We start from the raw sequence: 27,545 nt of genomic DNA, 5'->3' as shown, positions 1-27,545 counted from the left end.
TCAATTTTTGTCATTAATTTACCATTGCAAGATTCAATAGCGCACCCAACCTTGAACCCAAATGCTTGCCCCATCAATAACAAAAAAAAGAAATCTCAATTGCATTCAAGAAGGTATTATCCCCTCCAAATACTTCCAGAAAACCAAAGAAAGGTTAACTTCTGCAAGTGGTGGAAATATGCAAATTGAATTCAAAATCCCATATAACCGAAACCTTTAAAGCTCCCACAATTTTCCACATTGGCTTGTTGAAAACTTTAAGATAGATGAAGGAGCGAGTCGATAATGCAATTATGTAAGCCTCTATTGAAAAAATTAGCGGTAAATTTTTTTTTCCCTTTCATTTATATGCTTATTTTTGTATGTTCTCAAACTTATATAATTTCATTTGGGTATTAAGCAAAATTGAATAATTTTTGCTTTCTGATTTATAGATAGTTTGACTAAATTACACCCTTACGTTTTGTAATTTTTAATAGAGAATAGTTGATTGGCTTGTTGAAAACTTTAAGATAGATGAAGGAGCGAGTTGATAATGCAATTATGTAAGCCTCTATTGAAAAAATTAGTGGTAATTTTTTTTTTCCCTTTCATTTATATGCTTATTTTTGTATGTTCTCAAACTTATATCTGATAGTTTGGCATGGATAAAGATCACAACAAGGCGTTAGCAGAAGAGTTGCTCCTTTTCAAGAATGGCTTCATTATGGGCACAACTGATTCCTTCGATATTTGACGATTTTTTAGTGAAGTTATTGAAAATTTTCAAACCTAAACAGGTAATTATTTTAATTCACTATATTTATTTCTTTATTAAAATAGGTTGGCCATGATTCTCAGTTTGTGGCTTTAGTTTCTGTAACCATATGAATCATAAAATGAGTAATAAAAATCATGTTGTTCTAACTTTGGTTAAATAAAGAATAAAATTCAACTACATTAGCTTTCCATCCTACTTAATAGAGTATATTTATGTATAGAATGTGAACTGTGATACTAGCAAGTAACATGATTTAAAGGTATTAATTTTAACGGTAAGAATAATACATTGCTAAAGATCAACAAGTAACATGATTTAAAGGCATTAAAACCAAAGATTATAGCGACATGACCAAGCATCCTTTTTCCTGTCTATTCTTTTTAGTAGAATCTTGGGAAACATCATAGAAGATCAAATTCTACATGGACTTTAAAGAATAGTTAGTGATTTTTTACTTTAATTTTAGGATTTTCCCCTTACTAGATATCTTTATTTGTTAGTGGGAGTGAATTTGTGGTTTTTAGGTCAAATTTGGCACTTTGGTTTACTAATATTTTTAAATTGTATTCTTTTAATTCAAAACTTTTGAATAAGGTTCTAGATACATAATAGATTTTTGGGCGTCAATGTTAGTTAGTTACTGTTTTGTTATATTAGATGTTACCCATAAGATAATTATACACAAGCTATGAGTTTTCTATCTTTGAAAGACTAAATCTTCATCAAAACATATAGAGGCTTAAAAAGTAAAATTTTATTTTAAATTTGGGGGTTTAATAGGATTAGTTTTTGGTATTTTGATCAGTTGGATTTGATTTAGGTGATTGGGTTAGATTTTGTTTTAATTAAGGTTTTGATTTAGAACTATTCCTCTTCATCTGCTATGATTTTAAAAGGTTGTTTATTCATTTGAATGAAATTGTTGCCTCTTTTTGGTTGTTTAATTGTTTTGATAATGATTGAGTTTGTTTCTTTGTTTGGTGTTTTCAAGTTCACAAAGCAGTTTTTTTAGGCTATTATTAGATCGACCTCAACCTTGGACTCATGATTTGAGCTTTTTCACAAAGATAATGCTCGGTGAAGGTGTTACACGCTAAGTCGAAACATAATGATTTGATGGCCCCTGGTGAGTGCAAAAGTTTGAGTTTTTTTTTATCACAAAGTCATTATCTTTTTCAATAATTTTTTATTATTTTAATGATTTGATTTAAAAGATATTTCATTAAATAACTTCATTTTAATAAGTTGGGTATTTTTGGTGTTTTAGAAGGTTCAGAAGTGGTGGAGAAAGTAGAGCAGCCTTAAGTTGCACATTGTTATGGTGGATATTAGACTATTGTCCTTATTAGTTTATGCAGTTCGATATTTGGTTCCTTATGATTTGAAGAGTGAAGGAGGTTGTGTATGGCCTTGCAAAAGATGGGTATGTGCAGAGTGATTTCTTAGCTTAAGGTTTCTGTTGATGACTTGATATGAGAATAATTTGTGCTTGACATATTGTTCTTTGTAACTTTTGTTGCTTTTACTGTAAGTGAATGGACAAGTACCTAGGGTCGTATTTTAAAGTTTTATTTGAAGTCTTCTATATATGTGTTGTTGTAGTTTAAACTTGGTATTTGAATTGTTAAATTGTTAATTCACAGTTTCATTGTTCATCTCTTAATCATGAATAATAATATTGTTATTTGCAACTATCATAATTTGGTATCAATGATGTGATCATTTCAAATGCTTTTCTTTAGAGTTTAGATAGAGTCTATTTTATGATTAAAAAAATTTATAATTAAAAGACTTGAAATTAAATTTTTTTTAAAAACAAATTATTGGATATGTTGGATCTTAAATTACTTCTATTAGACTCCATCCTTTATGGCATCATTAAAAAGAAAACTCATATAGATAGGTATTAGGATATTATTTTGAACTATCATAATGAACTAACGTATTATACATGATACGAAGCTAACTATAACATTCTATGCTATAAAATAAAAATTCGGCCTATGGTTATCTTCACTTTTAGTTAAAATAGAAACTCTATTAACTAAGTTTTAAGAAATTTAAAATTTTATTTCAAAAAATTTCCCGAACATTAGATTTTATTTTAATTATTTTTTTTGATAGGTTATTTTAATTATTTTAATCATCTATCATAATAATTTTATATATTGTAAAATAATATTGAGACAAACAAATTTAATTTTGTGTAGCACTTAAAGAAATGAAATCATTTTGAGTTCAAGCCTAAGGTAGACTTGGCTGTGTATGAAAATGGAGGAGTGTCTTGATTTGGTTAGATGAAAGTTTTTGATTTAGTTGAGTGAATTTTTTTTGTATTGCTGATATTTTTTTTTTTGGTTTAAATAGTAATATTGCTACAATAATTTGATGATTTATGGACGATCTTATATTGGGGACTTTTTAGCTCTCAATAATTGAAATTAGAGGAATGTTTAAACCTGAACATGTTAACATTTAGTTATTATTAGTAATTAAAAAAGTAAGATCCAAATTAAAACCGCATAAATTTGCTTCCTAGAACTTTCAGATTAATTGTTACGAAAATGTAACATTTATACTTAGCGAGGCGACTGAGATTTGGTTCTCATTGCGTTCGCGTGTCTCCTGGTGCATGTCGGCAATCTCGGCAGGCACTCTTGTCACACATACTTCACTTCACTCACCTTTTTCTTTCTCTCTCTCTCTCTCTCTCTCTCTGCAAATCCATTTGCTTCTCCACCACCTTCTTCATTCCTTCATTCACTGGTAATTCTTATCTTATCTTAACGTATCTTTTCTCTTTTTTTTTTTTTTACTTTCGTTATTCGTTACTTTTCATTTCCCTCATGGCTTTTTCCTTTTAGAACTCTTTTATTAAACAAAGCTGATTATGCTTTCCTCTCTTTTACTTTGCCTTCATATTGATTTTTTTGAGCTTATAATCACTGCCCAATAGCTATCTGCATTGATTTTTTTTTTTTTTTTTTTTTAAATCTGGGTTTTAATTATTTGGATGTCAATTCCCATTTTTTATTTTTGCCAATGCTTGGTTGGTTAGGCTGATAGACTCTAATTTCTTTGTTTCAATAGTAGTATTCATTAGAAAGCTTGGTGGATTAATTTGCTATAAGGTGAATTGTGATTGAAAGATATTAAATTGAAGATAAATTTCAAAACTTTGAAACTATGTTCATGGTTGTGCTGTTAAGGAACCTCTTGCTTCAAATCTCTGTCTCCCTTTACAATTTCGAGACCTTTGAAGAAATATGTTTCTTCTCTCGATAAATTTTAAATGTGAAATTTTTTTTTTTTTAAAAGCAATTTTATTTCTTCCATGTATCAGATTATATCTCTTCAATCCCATCTTAAGAAATTGATGTTATGGTTCATATAAATGTTTGTTATATAGTGAGGTTATCAATTTTGTAAAAGTTATGTTATCAATTTGAATGAAAAGGCGATATTACTCAAATTTAGAATAGATAAATAAATAAGCATAATTAGAACCGTATGTTATCAGATAAGAAAGAAAGAAAAAAACACGAACAATGATACCAATAAAACGGTCCTTTAAAAGTACATGTTGTTAAATTATGGCAGCAACAATAAGCAGTCCTTTAAAGTATTGAATTTCTTTTTTTCTTTTTTTTAAACTTTTGTTTCCCCATTGGAATTTGTGGCATTATTTTGGAACAACCAACCCCCTTGCAGCTATGCTAACAAATTCAACTTCTCAGCATGTCAGCATGGGCTTCTTGAAAATCTGTTTCTGAAATCAGATTCTGTGAGTTTCTTGCTGTGTGACGATAGCAGCAGAAGGACTGACTGATATTTATCATTCTCTGTATTCCGTCGACTGAAAATTTGGAGATTCTTAGACTATTATTTGATGGTTCTTTTTTGTATATGCATAGATGGAACAAATAATTAATGACACGGGTGAGAACCACTCTACTACCCAAGGGAATAAAAAGAAGAAACCAGATAGCCATAAACACTATTCTAATAAAGATGACATGCCACGAAATGTTCTTTGGACAGAAGGGCTTATCTGTGCTTTTGAATTCATTCGGGGCCGCAAGAAATCAATCAGTTCAAGAATGATGCACGTGCCTGCAAATGGACAAGCTGAGGCTTCTTCCCCAAGACTAGATAGGAATGTATTAGTAGAGAATTCATCCTTAAATGATTTCAGGAGCAATGAGATTTCCTCTTTTGATGACCACAAATATAGCCAGATCAGTCAACCAAGCCAATTGCATGGTATAGAAAGACTTGATGGTAGTCATTGGGTACCAATTGGTTGGGCTAGAATTTCAGAACTTGTCCAAAATCTGCAAGTAGATGCTGACTTTACCTTGCGTCAGTTTGAGTCCATGGATGATGAAGCTGACCTAACTGTTGCTGATTTAGCAGCTCCCTACTGGGAGCGTCCAGCAGGGCCTATATGGTGGTGCCATGTGTATGCAGGTCACCCCTCCATTCAAGCATGGCTCAGCAATGCTCAGTGGTTACATCCTGCTGTTAGTTTAGCCTTAAAAGATGAAAGTCGCCTGATTAGTGAGCGGATGAAACACCTTCTCTATGAGGTAGATTTCTTGTACCTTATGTTTGGATGGCAGAAAATTAGTAAATTCCTTCCACCCTTCCTGTCTCCTCTCCTCTCCTCTTCCTTCCTATCTCCCTTAATTCCCAATGTACCCTAAAGTATCTCTCTCTCTTTTTTTTTTGCTAATTACTTGACCCATGTCCAGAATAGCATGTAACACATTATCATTAACATGAAGTCATGATCAATATCTGGAGACTGATGCAGATAAAGAGTGATCAACTGTTAATAAATTTACATTACTTATGCTTATCTTCTAGGGGAGGCTGAGTATGAAAATTTTATTTTGGGATGGGTTTAGATTATTTTTTGTTGCATTATGGATCTAAGATTCTTTATGTTGCTAGTAAAAGTCTTAAATATGTGACTGCATGACTGCACATTAGATAAAAGTGTCTAGGAAGTTGTTGATGATTTTTTCAATCAAAGCAACAGATCCTCCTTCTTTAAAGCAGCAAAATTGATAGTTTACCAATTCCTATGTTGTTGCTACCTTAATTACTTTAGATATGTTGTACCTTTTTAAAAAAGATTGGTAAGTTATACACACATCATCAAGTGGCTCTTGAATCCATGAATTCACCAGCCACCCCATTCTAATGGGGGAGGGATATGTCATTTGAGCTAAAATTTGTTGGCTTTGAAAAGTCTGTACTCGTTAGTTGTTACATCAGTTTTCCTTGTGTCCCTCCACACCTCTCTCTCTCTCTCTCTCTCTCTCTTAGTTATTAAACAATTTTTTTTCATTATATAATTGTCTTTCCTGTTTAATTCATCTACCATCTATTTCCTAAAACAAATGAAGCTTAACCTAAACTACTATAATTTTTTATAATAGAAACAACAAGTAAAAATGAAAATAAAATAAATCAAGAAAGAAGGTGTAAAAGTTAAGATCATAAATTTATTACACTCTTACAATAAGAGCTCCGTAAGGTATGGAGTGGTTCTTCTATAATAATATTAAAATTCATATATGATCTTTTTGGCAAACACTACTTATAGTTGAAATGTTAATGTCCATTGTTGTTTCACGATGAGACTTTTAGCCTGGCATCTGAAAAATCTAGAAGTAAACTTGGACAATTGATTTTGTAGTTTTTCTTATAATTACATGATGAGCTATTAATAATAAAATAGGAATAATGAAGCTAAACTTTAGTAATTATTCAAGTTGCTGAACCTGGTATTTATAGAGCTTTGGTGATTTAAATTGAGTTGTAGTTGATCACTCAAATCATTGATGGTCAAATCTTATATGGTTATGATGAGAAGGAAAGAGGAAGAAAATACAAATCACAGCCTTTGTTGCATGCCCTTGGATACGTATGTATGCATATAGTGGGGTGCCCCTATGTTTAAATAGTCTTACATTGTGAACATCAAAGATTTCATGGTCCTTAAGGATGGAAGTTGTTATGATTTCTATTCCTTAATCTTCTTTAATTGAACATAAAAACCACAAGTATTAAGTCACATATGTAGACAGTTGGCCTGACTTCTGAACTTGGTTTGAATTGTTTTAAATGACTATGGAAAGATGAAGGATGCAGATGTAAAATTTTTGTAGTTTGACTATATTAAAAGAATATATGATGGAAATGTCATGAGGGCTAATCTTGTACGCCAGAGTCCTCCATTGACAGTCAGTTTGATGGTGTTTGGTTTTTAGTCATCTGTTACATTAATGGGTCTTACTATATCTATAGGATCAAGTACTGTAATTAAGCTTGTTGTTTAGTGTTTATTGGTCATTTCATAATAACTAAAACAGAATAGCATGTTGTAATTGTTCTTATGAAAAAGTGGTTCAAAAGTCACTGGATTTTGGCCTTCGACTCTTTTTATGGACTCTGATTGTGTTGGATGATTTATTATACTTTATGCTATTATTCAGGTACCAGTTAGAGTTGCTGGAGGACTGTTATTTGAGCTACTGGGACAGTCAGCAGGTGATCCTTTTGTTGATGAGGATGACATCCCCATTGTACTCCGGTCTTGGCAAGCACAAAACTTCCTGATAACTGCAATGCATATAAAGGGAAATGTTTCCAGAATAAATGTATTGGGTATCACAGAAGTTCAGGTAGTTCATGCTTGGAAAAAAATGTTTTAAGTTTTATGATTTGAAATAGGGAAGGGTCTCTAGGGAGGCTGCAAAGTTAATATTTGATCACTAACAATTTTGACTACTCTAGCTTTGGACAAATTATCCACATACTGCTTCAACATAGTTATTCCATTTGGCCCTCCCCATGAAAATTTCATAATCTGTCCCTAGTTGAAAATGCATGTAACTATTATTGCTTACTTCATTTCTGCTTTATAAATTTGGTGCACTGCTTTTTTGATAGGAGCTTCTTTCTACTGGAGGTTATAATGCGCCAAGAACAGTGCATGAAGTCATAGCACATCTAGCTTGCCGTCTTTCTCGATGGGATGATAGGTAACTAATGCATGGACAACTATTATTGTTTATATTCTGGGAGCGATAGAAGCGTGCCTACCTTTGAACGATGTGTATTCATTTTTTCCTTTTCTTTCTAGCTACACAGTCACAAATATTTTAGATGCCATAAGTGAGATGAACATCTACTTTACAAGACTTTTCTTCTCATTGAAGCCTTGTTTAGGCATTTCAATTAGTCCATTTCTTATTAAACACCAAAGATAAACCAACCACACCAAAGATAAACCAACCATTGTCCATAAATGAAAAACAAATTTGGGACATCTCCCACTAAAGAAAGCCTATGCCATCTATCTCTCGAGTCTTGACAATTGTCCATTCACATATCTCTCAAAAAATTTGGCTAGTGCATCCATGTCTATTCTCAGATAGGACATTAATTACATGTCTTCAAGGATGAATTTCAAAAACACTAAATAAAATAATGGCAGAAGTAATCTCTTTGTAAAGTTTGTGTGATGGTGTTTCCTTGAATCATACAAATACAAAGAAAATGTGTGTGTGTGTGGAGATATATACATATTATTTATACAAACACACATGAAGTGCATAGGGCCAGACACATGACACATGCAACTCTAGTTATTTTTATTCACATTATGCCTTTATCCTTGTATTGGGTGTTATTCTTTAATTGGTATTCTAAAATATCTGTCAATTTTCCCATGTCAAGCTTTGAGTCATATTCTTTTTCATCATACATGATATCATAACTATTGTATACTTGTTATCATACAACTTTATTTCAATTTTCAATTTTTCTGGACAACTTTTCTGTTTAATTTGTTTTATAGGCTATTTCGTAAGGACATTTTTGGGGCTGCTGATGAGATTGAATTGAAGTTCATGGACAGGTTTTGTACCTCGCTATTTTGAAACCAATTATTTCGTTCCACAACATTGATATACTACAATGGTGACCGATATTTTCCCTATTTAACAGGAGAAACCAGGAAGATATGAATCTCTTTAGTATAATTCTCAACCAAGAAATCAGAAAGTTATCAAGGCAGGTATGTCACTTCTCCTTGCTAGAATGGACACAATTGCAGAGAATCTTCCACCAGTATGCCCAGCTGGGATATGATATATATGGAATTTTGATAAGTTATGATCTGCTAAGTCATAAAGTCAATTTGTTAAATGAGATTTTTGAGAGGCCCTTTCACTTCTTATTTTCTTATTTGTTTCTATGTGATTGCAGTCGATGAAATCACTACTTTTCTGTTGGGATGAATAAAAAACTTACATTTTAAAACAATAGATTAAACTTAGAAATAGAGTCTTCCCTGTAACACCACCAAACAGAAATAAACCCAGATCAATCTGAAACATTAAGGGTTACAGAAGCAATCGTCCTAGCTAAGTGGAAGCTGAATTCAATCAGATCAGAAACAATCACTGGACCAGGATACATAAAAGGATCTTCCAATCCAAGCTTAAGAGTAATCTCTGTTTTGCATTGTATGTTGGACTTTTTCATTATTAGATAATGGGCATCAAACATCCAAGAAGATGATGTTGAATAAGGATTTCTCACTTTTTATATCCTTCAAACAGTTCTCCAGCCATACATGGTATGGATGTGCAGCCCAAGAAACTTCAAGTAGAATCACCTTAGACTTTCTTTCTTTCCAATTGGGAGTAGCCCAGCTAAGCAATGCATCACGGCTATGGTGTGTGTGTTGACAATGATTAAAATGCCTGTGACTTTCAAGCTACAGAAAAATAGATTTGTATTTTCAGGAGGTGCTCTACAGGATAAAGGGATAATGAGGCCATTTGATCTTTTTGATTCTAGACTTATATAAAATATATGCCTTTATGAGCCCTTGTGATTGTTGGTGATTTTATGATGAATTATATATCTGAGTAGCAACACCAAACTGAAGTTACTTTGGAAGAATCTGAGATCATAAAGGATGGGATGGGAATGGAGGCATTCCACTCAACATACTCTGGTCAATGGAGAGAGAGAGGAGGAGGAGGAGGGGAGTGGTGATTAATTTCTGGTTCCCATGCATGGAGTTCTAGTACTATCATTTTTTTTTTACACTCCGATGAATCTAAGATTTACTTATTTAACACTCCATGAAGATTTGCATCAGTTCTCATTTGCATTGATATTTTACTTTAACAATTCTTTCTTGCCTATATCACTTAATTACGTGTATTTGGAGAAGCAAACTTCACGTACTGTCTCCTTATTTCTCCAACCTTGGAAATTTTATTCCTTGTTCAAGCAGGCTACTAATAGTAATTTTTAATATTTAGCATATTAAGGCTACCCAGTATTACTATTTGCATTTTGTCTGAGTCTTGGAAGGTTACCCACTTACCCTGCCACTGAAGTTCATGGGTACGAAGATGGGGCAATCAATAATTTTGCAATTCCTAATACAGGTGATCAGAGTTAAGTGGTCACTTCATGCAAGGGAGGAGATTGTATTTGAGCTTCTCCAACATTTGAGAGGAAATGCAGCAAAAAGCTTGTTAGATGGAATCAGAAAAAGTACAAGAGAAATGATTGAGGAGCAAGAAGCTGTTCGTGGCCGCTTGTTTACCATTCAAGATGTGATGCAAAGTACTGTTCGTGCATGGTTGCAGGTTTGTGTAGACAGAGTCAAAATCTACTCTGAAACCTCTAAATTTCTAGGTGATATTTAATGTGCCAAATTACTTTATCTGTCTCTTCCTATATTGACATTAAGTTTCTCAACTTTCTGTGAATAATAATTCAGGATAAAAGCCTTCGAGTAACGCATAATCTGGCTGTTTTTGGGGGTTGTGGCCTTGTTCTTTCTATTATCACTGGGCTATTTGGGATCAACGTTGATGGAATCCCGGGATCAGAGAATACACCATATGCATTTGGTTTGTTTTCAGCCATCCTCTTTTGCGTAGGAGTTCTGTTAATTGTAGTTGGCATAATCTATCTTGGGTTGAAAAGGCCTGTTGCTGAGGAACAGGTTGAAGTTAGGACGTTGGAGCTGGATGATTTGGTTAAGATGTTCCAGCATGAGGCAGAGACTCATGCCCAAGTTCGTAAAAATATTTCTCGGAATAACATGCCCCCAACTGCTGGCGATGCGTTCGTAAACAACGTAAATTATCTTCTCATGAAATAACCTTTTCCCCCCTTTATTGTTCAATATATATTCTCATACAAAGAATAGAGTAAAGAAGGGATCATGAAGGAGATATTTTTTGTAATTCCTTAATGTAAGAATGTATAACAAACCATGATAGGGCAGTGTTCTATCAATCATAATGAGGCTTCACCCATTTTTACCTATATTGGAGAAACTTGGTAACAATATAAGACGTTTAATATTGTAATTTTGTTGCACATTACTAGAGAGTGAGTGAAAGGGCGTGTGTTTCTACCTTGAAGGTTAGAGTAATTATTTTGATGTGGGCTTGGGATTAATAAGTATTAGCCTCATCCCCTTCCGTATGGGGGGCAAAAACAGTAAAGATGTTCTAATTTTTCCCCTAGAAGCACCTTTATCTACCATTTAGATGATCTACATGTATTGGGCAAAATTCAAATTGCATCCTCTAAGTTTGAATTAAATATCCCACCCCGCCCCGCATCTTAGTCAAGTTGGTGAGTTGGTGCTTCTGTATATTGTCATCGATAAAAAAGAATTGTTATCAAGTCAAACTTGTCAATACTTGATAGAAATGTAAGGTTAAGGTTTAAGACTGAAATGATAAAATGAATTTTAGGGACAAAGATGAGATCATGTTTCATGAGTCAGTCTTCAAATTTAACATAGGAGAGCCTTGACTCCTTGCCTAATTGCCTCCGAGACAACTAGGAAGGCAACCTTTGCTGTTCTGACTTCTGTCTAGGATTAATCTCCAGCCATGCCACAAGCTGTCCAATCCCAGCATATCATAACTTGCCAAGAACATATCTGTATATCACAGCAAGGAATAACCTATTGTTACGCTCAGCGGCATCGAAGTTAAATTTTAACTAACCATTGGGAGGAGGATTCCATTTGTGCTCGTTTTCCAATCATGGGTGCAAGAGAGTTCCAGGATGATTTATAAGAATTGAAACTTTGGTCAATTGCAAGGAGTGTTTTCTGTTCTTTTTTTCCCCTTAAAATTGCGAGTTTAGTCTTTCATCATTAAAAAAATAAAATAAAATAAAATTTGATTTCGAGCCCAACAAATCAAACTGGCACTTGAGCTTAGCTTCCTGCTGGTTCAGATGAATTGGTAACACTGGAGGAGCACATTCATGGAAATAAGGATGAAATAGAGTCGTTGCCTGCTGCAAATAGGCAATAAAACTAACATATACATGCGGAATGCCTATAGAATAAAGCATCCAAATATCCAATTATATTTGTTGCCCAGGATGAGTCGCACTTAAGACTAGGAGTTTAGAGAAGCTTTATATAATCAATAAGCCCATTATAATTTTCCTCTAAATCTACGAGGTACATTTGGATCATCTCTTTGAGTAGAAATTTTGGAAAACATAACATTTGCTGATTGACACCAATAAGCCATGCGTGTTGGTGTACTTGTGTGTGTTTGGTAGAGATGATAGAGAATGCAAAAAGGATAAAATGTTTTAGTTTTTCCCCTATGTACTTGATAGAGAAGATGAAAAAAATGAAATAATAGAAAATGTGATTGAATAAAATCACCGTACCTTTATTATATCATGAGAGGATGGAAAATTATAAAAGAGGCAAAATAATAAATTTCATTTAATAAACATTTTTTCTTCCCCACTTTCCTCCCAATTTGGAAGGATGGCTTTTAGTGGACTTGGGCAAAAAATTCCACCCGCCCCATTTTCCATCCATCATTTTCTACCCTTCACCATTTCCACCCAACCAAGAGTATGAAATGGGTCACCTTTTCCACCCAACCAAGAGTATGAAATGGGTTGTGTATGCATGCACACCTCAATAACTCTTAAAACACTCGGGCGCCTTTCAAAAGCAAGAAATTTCCCCTTAATTTTTCTCATGTTAAACTTCCTATCAACCATATCTAAAATGCTAATTAAACAAGCATGCTTTTTGTTGCAAAAATTCTCATCTATAAAGCAAAACATTCCTGGCACTATAAGCTGCAAGGTGCTTAATAATTATCTAACAGAAATGTCATTATATGTGTAAACAGGTGTGCAGGTGGGCATATGTTACTGCAAAACTTGTAAAAACATGTTAATGAACTCTAGTGGTAACTTCATATCCAAAAGTCAAAACCTTTAACAAAAATTCATCTATACCACCTTCATTGACATTGGATGTCCAAATTAATCAAGTTTACAAGAAAACATGTAAATTCAGCAAGTTACCAACACTGACATTGAAATGAACTAAACTAAGGATGCAAGGTATAACAAAATTCAGTGCTTATAAACCATGACACCAAGTATAATGGAACTGTAAAATACAAAAAGATGTTCCCTCCTCACTTTCATCCAGCATATGCATCATTTAAGTAGAGATCTTGTTAGATGTTCACGTGCGGTGGCCAATGCTTGACTAATTGTCTGCAAAAAATACAAAAAACACAGATACAACATTAATATGGCATCAATGGTTGTCCTTTAGTTTAACTAAATGTCTTTTGCACAATTTCTAATTATGGGAGCAATGAAAGGATATAAGGAAGAAAGGGGTAGAGAAGAACAGGATTATAATACCTGTTCAGATAAGGAAGCTCCAGCATCCAAACTATTACTTGCAACCTTACCCGCTATAACATTTGCATCTGTCTCAAGAATAATACTGTAGAAAATACAGAGTTAGATCTGGGTGGGTAGACATGCCCTCTTTGCAGGCTGAGAGGGAAACAAAGATCCCCCAAGAGCTGGGGAAACAAGAACCAAACAATTATGGTATGGGGCTATAGATAAACAAGTCCTCCTGGCAAAAGTTCAAAAGTTTTAAACTGCATTCTGCTTACGATGTGTCTTTTACTATGATTAAGCACTGAATTTTAGCTAAGGGTTCACTACCTGAAAAAGGACTACAGATGTTTACCAGTGTATCCTATCCACACCCAACATCACAACATATTTTTCACTTTTTCTTAAAATGGCATTGTACAGAAATTTAAAAGAGAGAGAGAGAGAGAGAGAGAGAGAGAGAGAGTACACAAACTAGTGGTAGTTCCAGCAAAATTGTTCAAATTCAAGTATTTCTTGTAAGCCCATAAAAGTTGAGATGATCAACTGAACTAATTAGCGGCCAATAATTTTAATTTGTAGTCATATGAGAACAATTACCATAGTAATTAGAGTTCAAACTTTTGAAATTTTGGAATGTCCAAGAAAGCTCATCAAAGATAATAATTCCAAACTTTTTTTATTCCTTCGGTTAAGTAAACCAGTCATGCAAACACAAAAACTAAAACAACAAACCAAACAGCTAAGGGTTAGCAGAAAGCCAATGGCCACAGCCTGATAGCCCCCTGGCCTAATGAGCAGCCCAGACCAGTACTCTTGAGGTAATAATTCAAAACTATTACAGTGTCTTCAACAATTTCATAGGTCACACTCCTTTTATGTGGCCTACATTGAGATCTGTGGTTGAACTTAAGGATTCCTATTGCGCTTTCTATTTGAATGCTGTGCAAGTTTTTTGCTTTTGTTTTTGTTTTGGGGGGGGGGGGGTTAGTGTTGTTCTTGTACTTCTTTACTTGATTATATGGATCACTTGGGCCTCGGTTGTAATCTTTAGGGAGGTCTTCCTTAAAAGCTTTCATTTTATTTTATTAATAAATTTCTATAGTACTCTGGGGCAATAAAAATGTGATAGTAGAAGGTCACAGCACAAGATGGTGCTTTCCTGGCTTTGCTAGGTTCTACTGTGCATCCACTATAAGTAGCCATGGTCTATCATAATAACGCTCCAACATAACAGGTAGAGATTCCTCAGAAAATGATTTGGGAACAGCAATATCTTCTCTCCCTCTCGTAAGTCACCATGAATTTTATTAAACTCAAGAACAAAATGAGTATGCAAGAGAACCCCAAAAGAATTACAATCTAAACCAAATTTCTTTTTTGATAAGTTATAATCTATAGTAAGTCATAAGTGAGACCTACAAAAATAGAGAAAAGAAGGAAGCCTGCTGATTATGGTTTAGCATTTGTTTGGGACATCTAAAGGTTTTAGAAATTTTGCACAGGCTTACATGCAATTTCCAACTAAGGCTTCAGAAATATTCACAGGCTTGCTTGTGTGCTGTTCCTCACAATTATAAGTTTATACGATCATTAAGTTAACCACACAAAACTTCTACAACTGAAGATTTTTAGAATCCATAGTTTCAACTAGCATGATAAATAAATAAATAAAACACAGCTATGGAATAATAATATCAGCAAAAAAAGCTAACAATCTTTTTTTTTTTAACTTAAGGATGATAAAACAAATAAACAAGACCTTACAAATACACATATTACATACCCGCCATCAACAATTTCATCAAGGCATAACAGAATAAGATCCAAGTTTTCAAGTGCCTCCTTCTTGTCCGCATTACCTCTGAGTAAAAAGCAAACCAAATTTTTTTTTTTTTTTTTTTTTGTTAATAAATGAATAATGACAACAATTGAATGAATACCCAAAAAAAAAGGGTAAACAATAACAGCAATTATGAATACCTAAGAAGAAGACCAACTGCATCAAAAAATCCCTGAAGAACAGTGGCTAGGATGAGCTCATTTTCATCTTCACCCCCAGTAACAAAAAAGTGGAGGTCTTGAACAAACTTGTAAACAATGATACAGTTCTCAAACATTGCTACTTCCGCTGTAGATGAAGTTGTAAGATGTTAATATGCAAACAATAAGCATCAAAGCCAAGCACTGTAAACGTCCATAGTTGCTTTCATCAACCATAAAGAACAAGTAAACAGGATTCCAAGAGATTCATACAGAAAGAGTTGTCACCCAAAAACTAGATTCAATTGCAGATAAAGGACATAAATTCTCAAAAGTAGATGACCCATTTCAAAATGAGAGTAGTATAGCTACCATTACCAAAAATGTTTGCATGAGTGCCAATGCTAAATACAGAATTGCATTGGAATAGATATCTTTGCAAATTTGACCCCCAAGAAAATGACACCCCCCCACCCCCCCTTTTTTCCCTTCTTCTCAGACACCCACTACTTAGAGAGTAGAAAGATTGTGATATAAGACAAACACACAAACACAAACAACACATCCAGGAAGAAAGGTATTCATCATTTATTTATTTATATAATTAAAAAGATATTATATGACAAAATAATAAGGAAACAGGCTACCCTCTGTCCGTGCATTTGTCTTCTGAGTCTTGGTAAATACAGCTTTCTCAAATGTTTCCTTCGCAGTATTTGTAGGCCAGTCATCTGAGTAATACTTAACAGCTACACGTTTCCCTTCAGAATCCAAAAGGAGGATGTTTTTAATTGAAGGGCATGACTCCTACAAACAACATATCATATAGGATTAGAGAATTCAAGAATCTAAGCAGTATGATCATGGCTACTGATTTTAGCACTAACAAAATTATCTAGGGTAGCCCTAGAAATGTCCCTTGGAGGGTCAAACGCATTGTTCATTCCAAGTTTAGCAGTGTATCTTGTTAGAATGTTGCACCTTTACAAACATGTCGGGCTCAAGAATGTTGCTAACTTTGACACATATTCAAGAGGCTTTAATCAGTCAATCATTTTTCTTTTTCTTTTATTGATCAGTGTTTTAATCATTCAACCATTTTTCTTGCAAGCTTAAGTTATCCAAAACATGTATAAATGTGGTACAGCTGATGGAATCATGGTGCAATACATACTGAAGTATGGGAAAGAGGGGAAGGTGGTATTTCATGTTTTAATCAATTTATTTTTTGCCTAAAGCTTCAAATGCTATATGAGGTTCGGACATTTCTTCTTGTATTACTTTTCAGAGAGGACAATTAACAGCAGAAATAGAATGGCATTTTCAGATCACCAAAACTCAGAAAGAATATCTCTAGCAATCCTCAAGTGTAGTTCTTTGGGATATATTTTTCTTTTTTGGATAAGTAAGATAAATTTTATTGAAAAAATGCTATTTCATGAAAAAAAAAAAATGAAGTGGCCAGAATATCATGAAAGCTCACGAACTCCCAATAGAGGCTCAAAATATTTTAAGAGCTAAATATACCAACCGAACACTTTATCTGGAATGTTATAACATGTTTATAGCCTAACAGGGCCTTTTTTTTTTTTTTTTTTTTGGTTACAATAAGATTTGAAACCTATGGCATTCACACTATGATGATTACGTGTTACCACTGGAACCAAGACACCAATTGGTTTCTTTTTGGTGTAAGCAGGATTTAAACCCAAATCCCTTATTCAAACACAAGAAACTTTATCAATTGAGTTAACTAAAGCCCACAAGGATATTAAAATCACAACAAGCTGGTTTGAGAAACTAACTAAAAATAGTCACTCTAAAACAAATCTAAGGACATTAGAACTGCATTGGGAGCATGAATTTTTAGTTTCTATTATATTTCTTAGTTTCTAGCCACATCTTCACTTTTTTGAAACATATAAAACACATGGTCACTAAGCTGCGCATTTCTTTTGTGTTTGGGTACATTTGTAATGTAATGTCGAACAACAACAACAAAACCTTAGACTCAAATTTGTTGGGGTTGGCTATCGACATATTAGTCAGATTCGGCCACATGTATTTTTTTCCTCAATACTAATCTATCCGAAATCATATTCTCTATTACTTCCTTAAATAACATATTCTTTTTAACTCCTTCTACTAATGTTAGTTTTAATAGAAATGATAAGAGCTTCAACCTATGACACCTGCTTCTGATGATTACTCTTTACAGCTAAAACACCAATTAGCTTTTTGTGTATGCGGGATTCAAATCCCAGATTTCTTATTCAACGACAAAAGATTTCATCAATTGAGAACCCACTACTACTAATGTTCTTTTAGCGTGTGTAATGTAATGGAATCTAGAAAATAAGTATTTCTGTTATCATCAGGGGATAGGCAAAGATCAGGTTTTTAGAGACATGGGTCTGCTATCATATGAGTCTAAATGTTGGAATCTTTAAAACAGCTCAGATCTAAGCTAACAGACACCTGTGGCTAAAAGTCAAATTGACCTGAGTCCGAATTTCTATGATGATAATCAAATCGGATCTAATTCTATTTCTCTAAGCAAAATTAGTGACAGAGGCGAAGAAATTAAGGAAGAACAAAACGTGAAACAAGGTACGAGAAAGAGAGAAGAAAGAAAGACAGAGAGTGGAAAGAAACTGACCATGTTGTTTGGCGGAATTTTCCAATAAGATCTTTGGACTTTAGGTCCAGCAGAATGCGTCAGATCGTTCGGGTTTTAAAGGGTGAAATAATATTTTTTATATATATAGACATGACCAAAATGAATTACTATTTGCTAATGAGGCACTTTTTTCTTTTTTTGATATAAAAGATAGAAACTCTGTCTACACCTATATTATGTAATTTCTTATTGACCAGTTAGCAAACTTTTTTTTTTTTTTTTTGGTTATTTTTTTATACTAGAGTTGGAATAAATAGTAATATATGGATATTGGAATAAATAGTTTTTGGGATTGACTCATTTAATAGCCATCACTCATGGTTGCTCCAAGGGCTTATAAGTCATGAGTGGGGCGCATCTCCAACCGATGTGGGACAAAGATGTCAAGCCAAAATGGCTACAAGGCAAAGCCCTTGGCCTGAGGTGAAAATCCTGGACTTCTATACTCGGGGCTGAAAAATAAAACCTTGCGGGCTTGGCTCCTCAAAGAGGACAATAAGCTTGCGGGGTAAAAATACCCCACAACTACTATTTAAGGGGCTACACATATTTAGACCGGTTTTTTTTTTTTTCCAAAATACCCCTACAGCCTTAGGTTTAAGTAGAGATAAAATTAAAGGATAGTCTAGTAAAAATACATGTCTAACTTGCACTAAAATATTGCCAACAAAATAGAAATACTCTTTTAGTAACCCATTTCTTCAAAGCAACTATACATTCATTTATTTATTTATTTTTAAAATAGAAAAATGGATATGAACTATCCCATGTTTTACTCTAACGGATCCATGTTTTGATCTTAAAAACTGATTTTATTATGTCAAGTGTCAACAACGTTTTGCAATTTTCAATTACCAACCAAATTTCCCCCCCTTGTTACAGCCGATTAATCACGTTTTATTGTTTTACTCCTAAAAAAATGATTTTAATTTGCCAACCACGTTTTCCACTTATCCAATTACTAAATTCAATTTTTTTCCCTCTTTCAACAAATTGTAAACTAAATTCAAATTTTTTAAGAGATAAACTTATACAATTATTTTTTTATTAGCAGAAAGCTTATATAATTATCACAACAATTGCTAACCACGTTTTCCACTTTCTCAATTACAAAAAAAAAAAAAATTCCCTTTTACTACAGATTAGAACTTCCAATACACAAAAAAAAAAAAAAAAAAAAAACATTGTCACTTTCTAATCCTCATTTGTCTCTTGACTTCTCACCAATAAACACGTACATGGTAGTTACCTCTCTTTCAAAAAAAATTCTTTGAAATTTCAAAATTCAAGCAATCAATAACTCCCAATATTTTTCACCAATCAAAACTAAAATTGGGTAACACATGTGAGATTCAAGTATTAGCTTTTCTATTTTTTCTGCTCCTTTGTTTCTCAAAAAGTACAAAGTTGTGAGGTTCTTAGGTCTGTCTATTTAACTTTGTTGGATTTGATTATTCATTTTATTTATCATCAATTGAATTCAACTTAAATTTGTAGTTTTGCTGTTCGATCTCCATAAATTATTTGGTTTTCATTTTCATTTTCTTTTCTTTTGTGAGTTTGTAGGTGTAAAGGAACTTTTTGAAGCAACCCAAGTTTGAGAACAAACAATAAGACGAGCAGAAAAGGTATAGTTTGAATTTGTGTTTTCAAATTTTGTAGCTTTAATGGATTGGTAATTTTCCTATCTATGATTCTATATAGGGTGAAAATGGTTCAAATTTGTTTTTGAAGGGTTTTAATACTTAGTTTATTTTTTATCCATAAAAATTTACTTTCAAAAAATATTTGTTGGTTAAACATAAGTAAGAATGGATTTTTTAAAAGTGAAAATCCTATGTCAATTTAAACAATTTCTTTAATTTAATAAAAGTTTCTACCGTTGTAGAAAAAAAAAATTCAAACAAAAAGTCAGCACTAGGATTCAACAGAATGGTACATTTACAGATAATTTATAGGATTGAAATGAAAAACTCCCTTCACATATTTTTCAACTATTTTCTTTTCCTTTTTTTTTTTTCCATTCAAAACTTCGCTAAATTTGTTTCCAATTTTTAATATCTTCTTTACTTTTTTTTATTGCATTAAAATACTCTCTTTTTATTTTTTGGAAAGTTGGATTTATGCTGTTTTTAGGTGACTAGGAACCTTGGAAAATGAATGGAAATTTGAAATATTTATTATTCGTTAATTTTTGAGGATTCTTTTTTCTAGCAACCAAAACCGAATTATTAGTAACTCACTTTTTAAGATTTATATGCACTATTTATAAGATTTATTCTATGGATCTTTTTTTCCTCCCTCTATAGGTTAATACTTAGGGTCATGCTGACGAGTGTTCTTAGAGCACTTGTTAAGAATCCAGAAAATTTTTATGGGAAAAGAAAAAAAGAAATTAATATTTTGACAGTTTTTTTCATTTTCCATAAAAGTGATGTTAAAATTTTCTTTAATTGGATTCTTAACCACTGCCCTAAGGGCACTCATTAGCATTTTCCTAATACTTAATACTAAATTATACCATCATCTTCCAATTAATAACACGTTGATTACTACATAAACAAAATTGGCAAAAAATGATAATAATTACAGAATACTTCCCTATGAGCGCGCATAATAATTTATAATAAATGCTCTAAATTCAATAAAATATAATAAATGTTCTAAATTTACTTTTTACCGACAAATATAAGAGCCTCAAGGGTAATCCCAAACTATTTGATGAGATCAATAGTCGGTTAATACTTATCAGAAAAAAGTGCGAACCTATCCAATCCCATTGTAGATCAGAGTAAACGGCGCTTATTATGAAACATACGATGTTTCGTGACTCTATATCTATGTTTCGGATGCTACATCTCCATCATCCCATTCTCTGTCTCTCTAAACCTGATCTTTTTAAGGTACCAAACTCTCTCACTTCTCTCTTTTTGTTGAGCTTTTATGAGTTTTACATAATACCCTTTTGGCTAATCATAAATCTTTGCTTGTGATTTTGTTATGCTTTCAGGCTCCATCGGTGTCTTTGTTTGGAACTCATGGACGGTACTTGCTTTTCCTATCCCATGTTTAATTTCAAGAATAACCCATGTATTGGATTCTAGTTTGTGTTCTGGGTCTAAGTGCAATTCCGAATTTTGTACATGTTCGTTTGTCATATTCTAGTTATAAATATTAGAAAAAATATATATATTGGATTTGATGAGTTTAAGCTATGCAATGCAATGTTTGTGTTTATACCTGATTTTTTTATTAATATTTATTGTATATTTTTGAATTAATGTCCAAGTTTAAGAAAATAATTCAATAAGAGTCTTATATGGTTGGCTATAATATATGGGTATAAGAGTCTCTGTGGGAAAACAAGGTGTTGTTTTTGATAGGCCCAGTTGTAGAAAACGAGTTGGGTAATTCTATTTCCGTGGTTTATGGTTTGTAAAGGGCTATTTTCTGAATATGAAGAATGAATGGCATAGCTAAATATGTCATAATTCGTCTAGCAGGCTGGTGCTTCCCAAACACAGTTAGTTTTGTTTTTAGGATTTCCCAAAGAGATTCTTAGACTGACATGTTAATTTTCTGCAATGATATAAGCTAAAGGGGGTCAATTCATGTCCTTTTTGATTCTTATATTCGATTGGTATTTGTGTCTTCGATATAATATCAAATTAGTTCATGAAAGGATTAATGTTTGATTTTTTTGTAGAAACTTTTCCGCTCATGTTGGTGAACATGATAGAGCTCTCTGTCACCTTATGAATCGCACATGATTTACCTAGAGTACTTAGATAATCTTCAGGAAAAATGTAATTCTCTTATATTATTATTGTTACATGGTCTTTGACTTATATACTTGATGCTTTGAAATGACACTCTAAAACTTCTCCTAGTTTTCTGAGATGCTGCTCGTCTTTCCTCTTTTTAAAACTTCCCCCCTTTTCTCATCCATTTCTTTTGGATTTAATTTTATTTGTGCATATGAAATTTGTACTTACAGTTCCAGTATACGAGTAAGTGAGATACTTCTAGACCATGTGGGGGTGTCATCAAATAGGAACTCACTTTATGGATTTAGAACTTTTTGCACTGGCCAAGGTGTGTGTGTACATTTAACCTGCTTGTTCATTTGATTATTAAATGTGATTCCACTCATGTGCCAATCTATATACATCCTTTGCAATTTACATGCAGAACAACGTCCAGGTTCTTTGTTATAATCACCACACCATTTTGAGGTCATTATTCCATATAGGCCTATTGCTGACCTCAAAGTGTAGGGAATAAGGGTTTTTTTTTTATTTTTTTTTTTTATTTTTTTATTTTTTTATGTATTCCATATTGGTCTATTCAAAGAGTGTGAATTGCTTTTAGCATCATATAAATATCCTCTTAATGCTTGGAGAAATCACTTTTTCTTGCTTCACACAAATCCAAACAACTGGTGATTAGATCAGATTTTATGCATGTCTCTCTCTTGATCGATTCCTGTGAGATAATATTTTCTTCACTTTCTTACTTCTTTGTTTCTTCTTCCATATGACAAAGATTCCAAAATTCTCTTAAAGCTTCATTTATAATATAACTTTATTTGCCTATTGTCCTGTTTTATAGCCCTGAAACATTTTTTATTGAGAATATTAAGTACTATTATTTTTTTTCAATAAAAGTTTGGTATGATTTGTGGTGCCTATGTATATTTGTAAGACTGTGTTGCTTCTATGATTAAAGCATGCTATTTTGTGAAAGACAATTTCTTCACCTTATGTCAATCATTATATTTGCATTATTATTATTTTGGTTAGTCTGATTCCAATTTAAATTCCAATATCTGACTGCATTTAGTTAATATTAGAAATGCTAAAATGTATTGGCAATGCTAAAGCCAAAATTTTAGCCAATGTCCTTTTCTGCCTGGTAGTAGTTCTGAATTTGCAAGATAATCAGGGCCATAACCTAGCCAAGAGCCTTGTAGCTTAATTGGCACCTCCTAGTGTTTCTAACGTAGACATCCAGGGTTCAAATCCCCTCACTCCAACTATCAAATTATCAAAAAATAAAAAATAGAATCAGGGCCATAACTTAACTTTACCCTATGCTTAACTATTTTTATATGGTAAGACAAATAAAGTATATATTACATGTATATCACAGCTCTAATACAGAAAAAGAGAGAAGAGATTAAATCATAAACTTTCAACAAATCCCTAAGTCAAGAATCTCTCTATCTCTAGATCTTTCTATTTTTTAGTAAAATAAGTGGTGGAAACCCATAATGATGGTTGGATATCATAGATAACCTTGGGTTTTCACTTCTCAGATGGTTTGGGTTTAATATTCCTCCTTCAAATTTCAATCTAATGTATTTTTGATAATTGTGTTTAGAAATGAAGTATTGGTATTTGGGTTTTCAAAAATCATTCATCATAGAATATACATAAATTGATGTATGAGATGTACATGAGTCAAGAGCTCCTTGGCACTAATTCTAGGACTTGGCTAACCAATATGCATCACGATGGGTCAGTAAGAGCTTAGAAATTAATTTAAATCCTCTTAGCTTTTCCGTCGATGATTCTTATTCTTGGAATTCCTTTATCTCAGTCTCTAGATTGGGTGGTAGAATATTTTTCTGCCGTATGCCATTGTTGTTTAGTCTAAGGTTAAAGACCTCATGAATTATTTGGTATCACTTTTGATGTGTAGCATAAACATTTTATGTGGATTGGTAGTTGCATACATTGCCTAGTAAATGGTTATGAAGGTAATGGAAGTTCTGGTAACTTTCATTTTTTTTTTTTTTTTTTTTTTTGGGTTGATGGTAACTTTGATATGTTAATGAAGCTATAGGCCTGTTTCAAATCAAAATTGCCTCTATTGGCTAGTTTAGGGACTGGCCTCTTGTCCTAAAAGGGTGCATGGTCATGAGATGCTTACTAATGCCATAGGTTCAATCTGCCTTTTGTAGCTTCTAAGGCAGCATTTGAGGAGACAACTGCAAATAGATTTTAAACTTTAGTAGAATGAATTCAGACCAAATAAATTTTTTTGACTACATTCTTTTGAGAAATAAATTTTGGTATCATGCTAAAACTCTTACTAGAAAGTAATTATACTAAATGAAATTATGTACGGTTATGTCATCGGAGAATTTATATTTTGTCAATAAATAATATAAAATATTATTCAATGTGACAATTTCTCCAATTTCTCTATAATGATCCACAATTTCTACAATTGCTCTACTACCTTTCCAACCCACAAATACCAGACCAACCCCAACCAAATTATCCAAATCCCAACTTTATCCACCACCGTGAATGACCCAGATTCCCTAATCACAAGTTGGTTTTGTGATTGTGGGGTTCCATTGTCGAATCAAAATGTTACAAACGAAAAGGGTAAAGAAAATTCAAGAAATTGAACTAAATGAATCAAATTCAATTGTCAATCATGCAAAAAATAGTCAGCCTCTTCAAAGACCCATACCAAATCATCAGCCCAAGGTTCAAGCTGCCACCATTGTGAAACCCATCCAAACTGCCATCATGCAAAGACCCAGCCACCTGAATAACAACCCCCCACCCCTCTCTCTCCATTAAAGCACAACCACCCTCCATGCCACCTTGAGCCACCATGACCCAAATTGCATAAATAGATTACTGAAAAACTTTGGGAAAATCAATTCAACCTCCATCACCCACATAAAATCACTTTGGGAGAAAAACCACCGTGACCCAAACTCCAAGCCATTGACTTACATGAACCTGTGCCATGAACCCATAGTCAAGCCACCACACACAATGCCAATCTCCATCACCCAAAATCAAATCAACTACCATTTTCATCCGAGCAAAAATCCCCAATCCACTAAATGCATCCTCCCCCAAACCTCCACACTCAGTCAAGGGCATGATACCATGGCTACCCACATCCACTAATCTACAATTCAAAAAATAAAGAGGCCTAAAAAAAGAAACAAGAGAAACAGAGCTTGTGCTATCTTGTGCAATACGATATGTGTCCCATTGATTTTTAGCAAGAATTATAACTAGAATCCTTTTTGGCTTAAAATATCGAGAGAGAATGCATTCTCAGAAATCTTACTAAACAGGGGCTAAATTGGTAGTTTACTTCTATTTTATTTTGTTCAGGAGATAGGAGGCGTGTAACTTGTTTACTTCTGACTTCCTTTCTTGTAATAATTATTGTCTTTTTCTGTATCATGCTTATGCACTTCCCATATTTTGCTGGCTGCTGCATGTTGCTTTTTAACTTACAAATTGTGTCTTTTCTATCATCTTTCCATCATTGGCTCTCAATGCCCACTCATTTCATAAGATGGAATTGGTTACTGTTAGATTTGTCTGAGATTGCATATTTTAAATTGGGTAGTTGTGTGACACATTTGATGTTAGATTTGTCAATTAAGAAGTGTGTGCCATGCGACTTAAAAGATCTGCGACCCATGACTGAAGAAGTGGCAAATGGTCTACTTCGACAGGTTGGTGCTTGCACATATGTTATCTTTCACTCCTTTTTTATTATTATATAAATTCATGTTTCTTAGTGCTCTATATTGTTTAGGTGGCTGGATGGAATTTGGTGAATGAAGGTGGTGTGTTGAAGCTGAATCGATCAATGAAAGTGAAGAGTTTTACCAAAGGTCTGGAATTATTCCAGCTTATAGCTGGTGTTGCAGAAGCAGAAGGTATCTAGCTCTTAGCTAATAAGTTTGTGAATATGCACATGCCGTCAATTGAAACACATGGGAAGCATATTTTATGTTGTGAGGTAACAAATTAACAACAATACCTGTTCAATGCAGGTCACCATCCAGATCTTCATCTTGTTGAATGGAACAACATAACAATTGAGATCTGGACTCATGCAGTTGGTAAGAGATATCTATTAATCAAGTAAAATTATCTGTTCTTTTTGTAAAGGCCAATAAAACTGACTGGTTGAATAAACATTTTCTACAGTCCCTCTAATCTGTCATTGTTGAGCTATAAATTTTCTTCTAACCAGGAACAGAAGCAATTATATTCAACTTATGTTTGTAAAACGTTTTTGCTAACTTTGCTTGTTATGGTTTCAAATTCCCATAGAACATACTTCAGTGTCATAAGTTATTTGACCTGAATTGATGTTGTATTCCTTACACGTATTTCTTACACTTCGTCGGTATCTCCTCAAAGCAAAATGTAACACATATTGCTGATTTGAATCCTTTTAAGTAAGCATCAAAATATCATTTTATGTGTTGAATGCTTAATCAGGAGGTATTAATCTTTTTGAGAACAACAGAGATGGAGAATAATTAGAATCCAATATGTTACATTACTTATGTTAAGGATCACACATAACTGGAAGGTCCTTTTTTTTGGGTGTGTGTGTAGGGTGGGAATTCTATAGGGGCTATATTACTCAAAGGTGTTTAATATATCGGTGCCACATTTTTATAATGTTTATAAATTTTAAGAAAATATGGCAAGCAGAAGAAAATAAGGCTTTGTTGTTGTTATAATAGAATATCATTATTGAGTTGGCAAAGCTGGCCCAATTTAGCCACTTGCTTTGGATTTGGTCCTGGTATCCATTGACCAGCATCTGATGCCATTGTATAATGTTATAGGCTCCTTGAATATTTTTCAGACAATTTTTTTTTTCTTTTTTCTTTTTTCTTTTGGTTGCTTTTTAGTCTTGGTTATATGTGGCTTAATATATACTTCAGTTTTTTAACCAGGTGGACAGGGCAGTTTCAAGACCTGCATGAATCTGACCCATTCAACAGTGAAATCACCCTATCCTTATTCTTAACCCATTGCATGATAAAACATGCTACATATCACTCTAACAAAGCATTTGAATTTTGAAGTAATTCTTTTGGAATCTAGTTTCAGACATAATATTTTCTTTTTCTGGCACAAGTTTGCTGTACATTAGAGATGTGCTTTTGACATAATTTTTATTTGTGCAGATGGACTGACTGAAAATGACTTCATACTTGCTACGAAGATCAATAAGCTGAATATGCATCACCTACTGAGGCGAAAACTTACCGATTAAACAGTCGGCATAATATGGCGTATGAAATCTGTTATGTCGGTGTGATGTAGTGGATTTCTATCTCTTGTTGATATTTTGAGTTTGAAAATAAGGCACATGAATTTTGCATCTGTCAGTGTGGCATACTTGATTTCTGTCTTTTATTGATACAATTTTGAGTTTGAAATGGACCACCTTAGTAGCATTTAGTTTGTGATGAATTTTGGGATATGTGAGACATTGCAGCTGTGTACAGAACACTCAATCCACAGTAGGTGTTCAATATTGCACTATTGTTCTGAAGTTGCAAATTAATTTTCAATTCCA

General features: G+C 33.3%; 3 protein-coding genes and 1 long non-coding RNA gene across 6 annotated transcripts; 3 read left to right on the top strand and 1 right to left on the bottom strand.

Moving 5' to 3' along the window:
- The first annotated feature begins 249 nt into the window (after nucleotides 1-249).
- Nucleotides 250-852, top strand: LOC115988917. Its single transcript, XR_004091707.1, has 3 exons — nucleotides 250-295; nucleotides 480-545; nucleotides 638-852. It is a non-coding gene; the product is annotated as an uncharacterized LOC115988917 (long non-coding RNA).
- A 2,458-nt stretch (nucleotides 853-3,310) lies between these two features.
- Nucleotides 3,311-11,228, top strand: LOC115991679. 2 transcript variants are annotated; one of them, XM_031115520.1, is made up of 8 exons: nucleotides 3,311-3,526; nucleotides 4,675-5,349; nucleotides 7,267-7,455; nucleotides 7,724-7,815; nucleotides 8,634-8,693; nucleotides 8,783-8,852; nucleotides 10,243-10,446; nucleotides 10,581-11,228. In XM_031115520.1, the coding sequence occupies exons 2-8, from the start codon at nucleotides 4,675-4,677 to the stop codon at nucleotides 10,965-10,967; spliced, it is 1,677 nt and encodes a 558-aa protein (XP_030971380.1). In that variant the 5' UTR covers nucleotides 3,311-3,526; the 3' UTR covers nucleotides 10,968-11,228. The 2 variants fall into 2 exon arrangements, with proteins under 2 accessions (XP_030971380.1, XP_030971379.1); XM_031115519.1 differs by having other exon boundaries at nucleotides 4,498-5,349.
- Nucleotides 11,229-13,080: 1,852 nt separating this feature from the next.
- On the bottom strand, nucleotides 13,081-18,255 carry LOC115988615 (coatomer subunit zeta-1-like). Its single transcript, XM_031112180.1, has 6 exons — nucleotides 18,150-18,255; nucleotides 16,138-16,297; nucleotides 15,491-15,638; nucleotides 15,294-15,371; nucleotides 13,523-13,607; nucleotides 13,081-13,369 (listed from the first exon to the last, which is right to left on the bottom strand). Exons 1-6 carry the CDS (start codon nucleotides 18,150-18,152, stop codon nucleotides 13,310-13,312), a joined length of 534 nt encoding a protein of 177 aa, XP_030968040.1. The 5' UTR covers nucleotides 18,153-18,255; the 3' UTR covers nucleotides 13,081-13,309.
- Nucleotides 18,256-20,886: 2,631 nt separating this feature from the next.
- On the top strand, nucleotides 20,887-27,545 carry LOC115988614 (pterin-4-alpha-carbinolamine dehydratase 2, mitochondrial-like). 2 transcript variants are annotated; one of them, XM_031112177.1, is made up of 7 exons: nucleotides 20,887-21,073; nucleotides 21,181-21,215; nucleotides 22,168-22,265; nucleotides 25,586-25,671; nucleotides 25,755-25,878; nucleotides 25,996-26,064; nucleotides 27,151-27,545. In XM_031112177.1, exons 1-7 carry the CDS (start codon nucleotides 20,978-20,980, stop codon nucleotides 27,237-27,239), a joined length of 597 nt encoding a protein of 198 aa, XP_030968037.1. In that variant the 5' UTR covers nucleotides 20,887-20,977; the 3' UTR covers nucleotides 27,240-27,545. The 2 variants fall into 2 exon arrangements, with proteins under 2 accessions (XP_030968037.1, XP_030968038.1); XM_031112178.1 differs by lacking the exon at nucleotides 22,168-22,265 and having other exon boundaries at nucleotides 20,891-21,073; nucleotides 25,563-25,671.

The sequence above is a fragment of the Quercus lobata genome, chromosome 5 (genome assembly GCF_001633185.2).
Source record: "Quercus lobata isolate SW786 chromosome 5, ValleyOak3.0 Primary Assembly, whole genome shotgun sequence".
Classification (NCBI taxonomy): Eukaryota; Viridiplantae; Streptophyta; class Magnoliopsida; order Fagales; family Fagaceae; genus Quercus; species Quercus lobata.
This window is presented reverse-complemented; position numbering and strand designations above follow the sequence as displayed.

What these genes read in the sequence shown, in the direction of transcription:
- LOC115991679 (XM_031115520.1), top strand. Translation starts at nt 4,675, where the DNA reads ATGGAACAAATAATTAATGACACGGGTGAGAACCACTCTACTACCCAA. An exon ending in CTTTCTCGATGGGATGATAG is followed by an intron (nt 7,816 to 8,633) that starts GTAACTAATGCA and finishes TTTGTTTTATAG; the next exon opens with GCTATTTCGTAAGGACATTT. An exon ending in GAATTGAAGTTCATGGACAG is followed by an intron (nt 8,694 to 8,782) that starts GTTTTGTACCTC and finishes CCTATTTAACAG; the next exon opens with GAGAAACCAGGAAGATATGA.
- LOC115988615 (XM_031112180.1), bottom strand. An exon ending in GCAGTTGGTCTTCTTCTTAG is followed by an intron (nt 15,372 to 15,490) that starts GTATTCATAATT and finishes CTTTTTACTCAG; the next exon opens with AGGTAATGCGGACAAGAAGG. An exon ending in GAGCTTCCTTATCTGAACAG is followed by an intron (nt 13,370 to 13,522) that starts GTATTATAATCC and finishes TATTTTTTGCAG; the next exon opens with ACAATTAGTCAAGCATTGGC.
- LOC115988614 (XM_031112177.1), top strand. Translation starts at nt 20,978, where the DNA reads ATGAAACATACGATGTTTCGTGACTCTATATCTATGTTTCGGATGCTA. An exon ending in TTGTTTGGAACTCATGGACG is followed by an intron (nt 21,216 to 22,167) that starts GTACTTGCTTTT and finishes TTGTACTTACAG; the next exon opens with TTCCAGTATACGAGTAAGTG. An exon ending in CAAATGGTCTACTTCGACAG is followed by an intron (nt 25,672 to 25,754) that starts GTTGGTGCTTGC and finishes TATATTGTTTAG; the next exon opens with GTGGCTGGATGGAATTTGGT.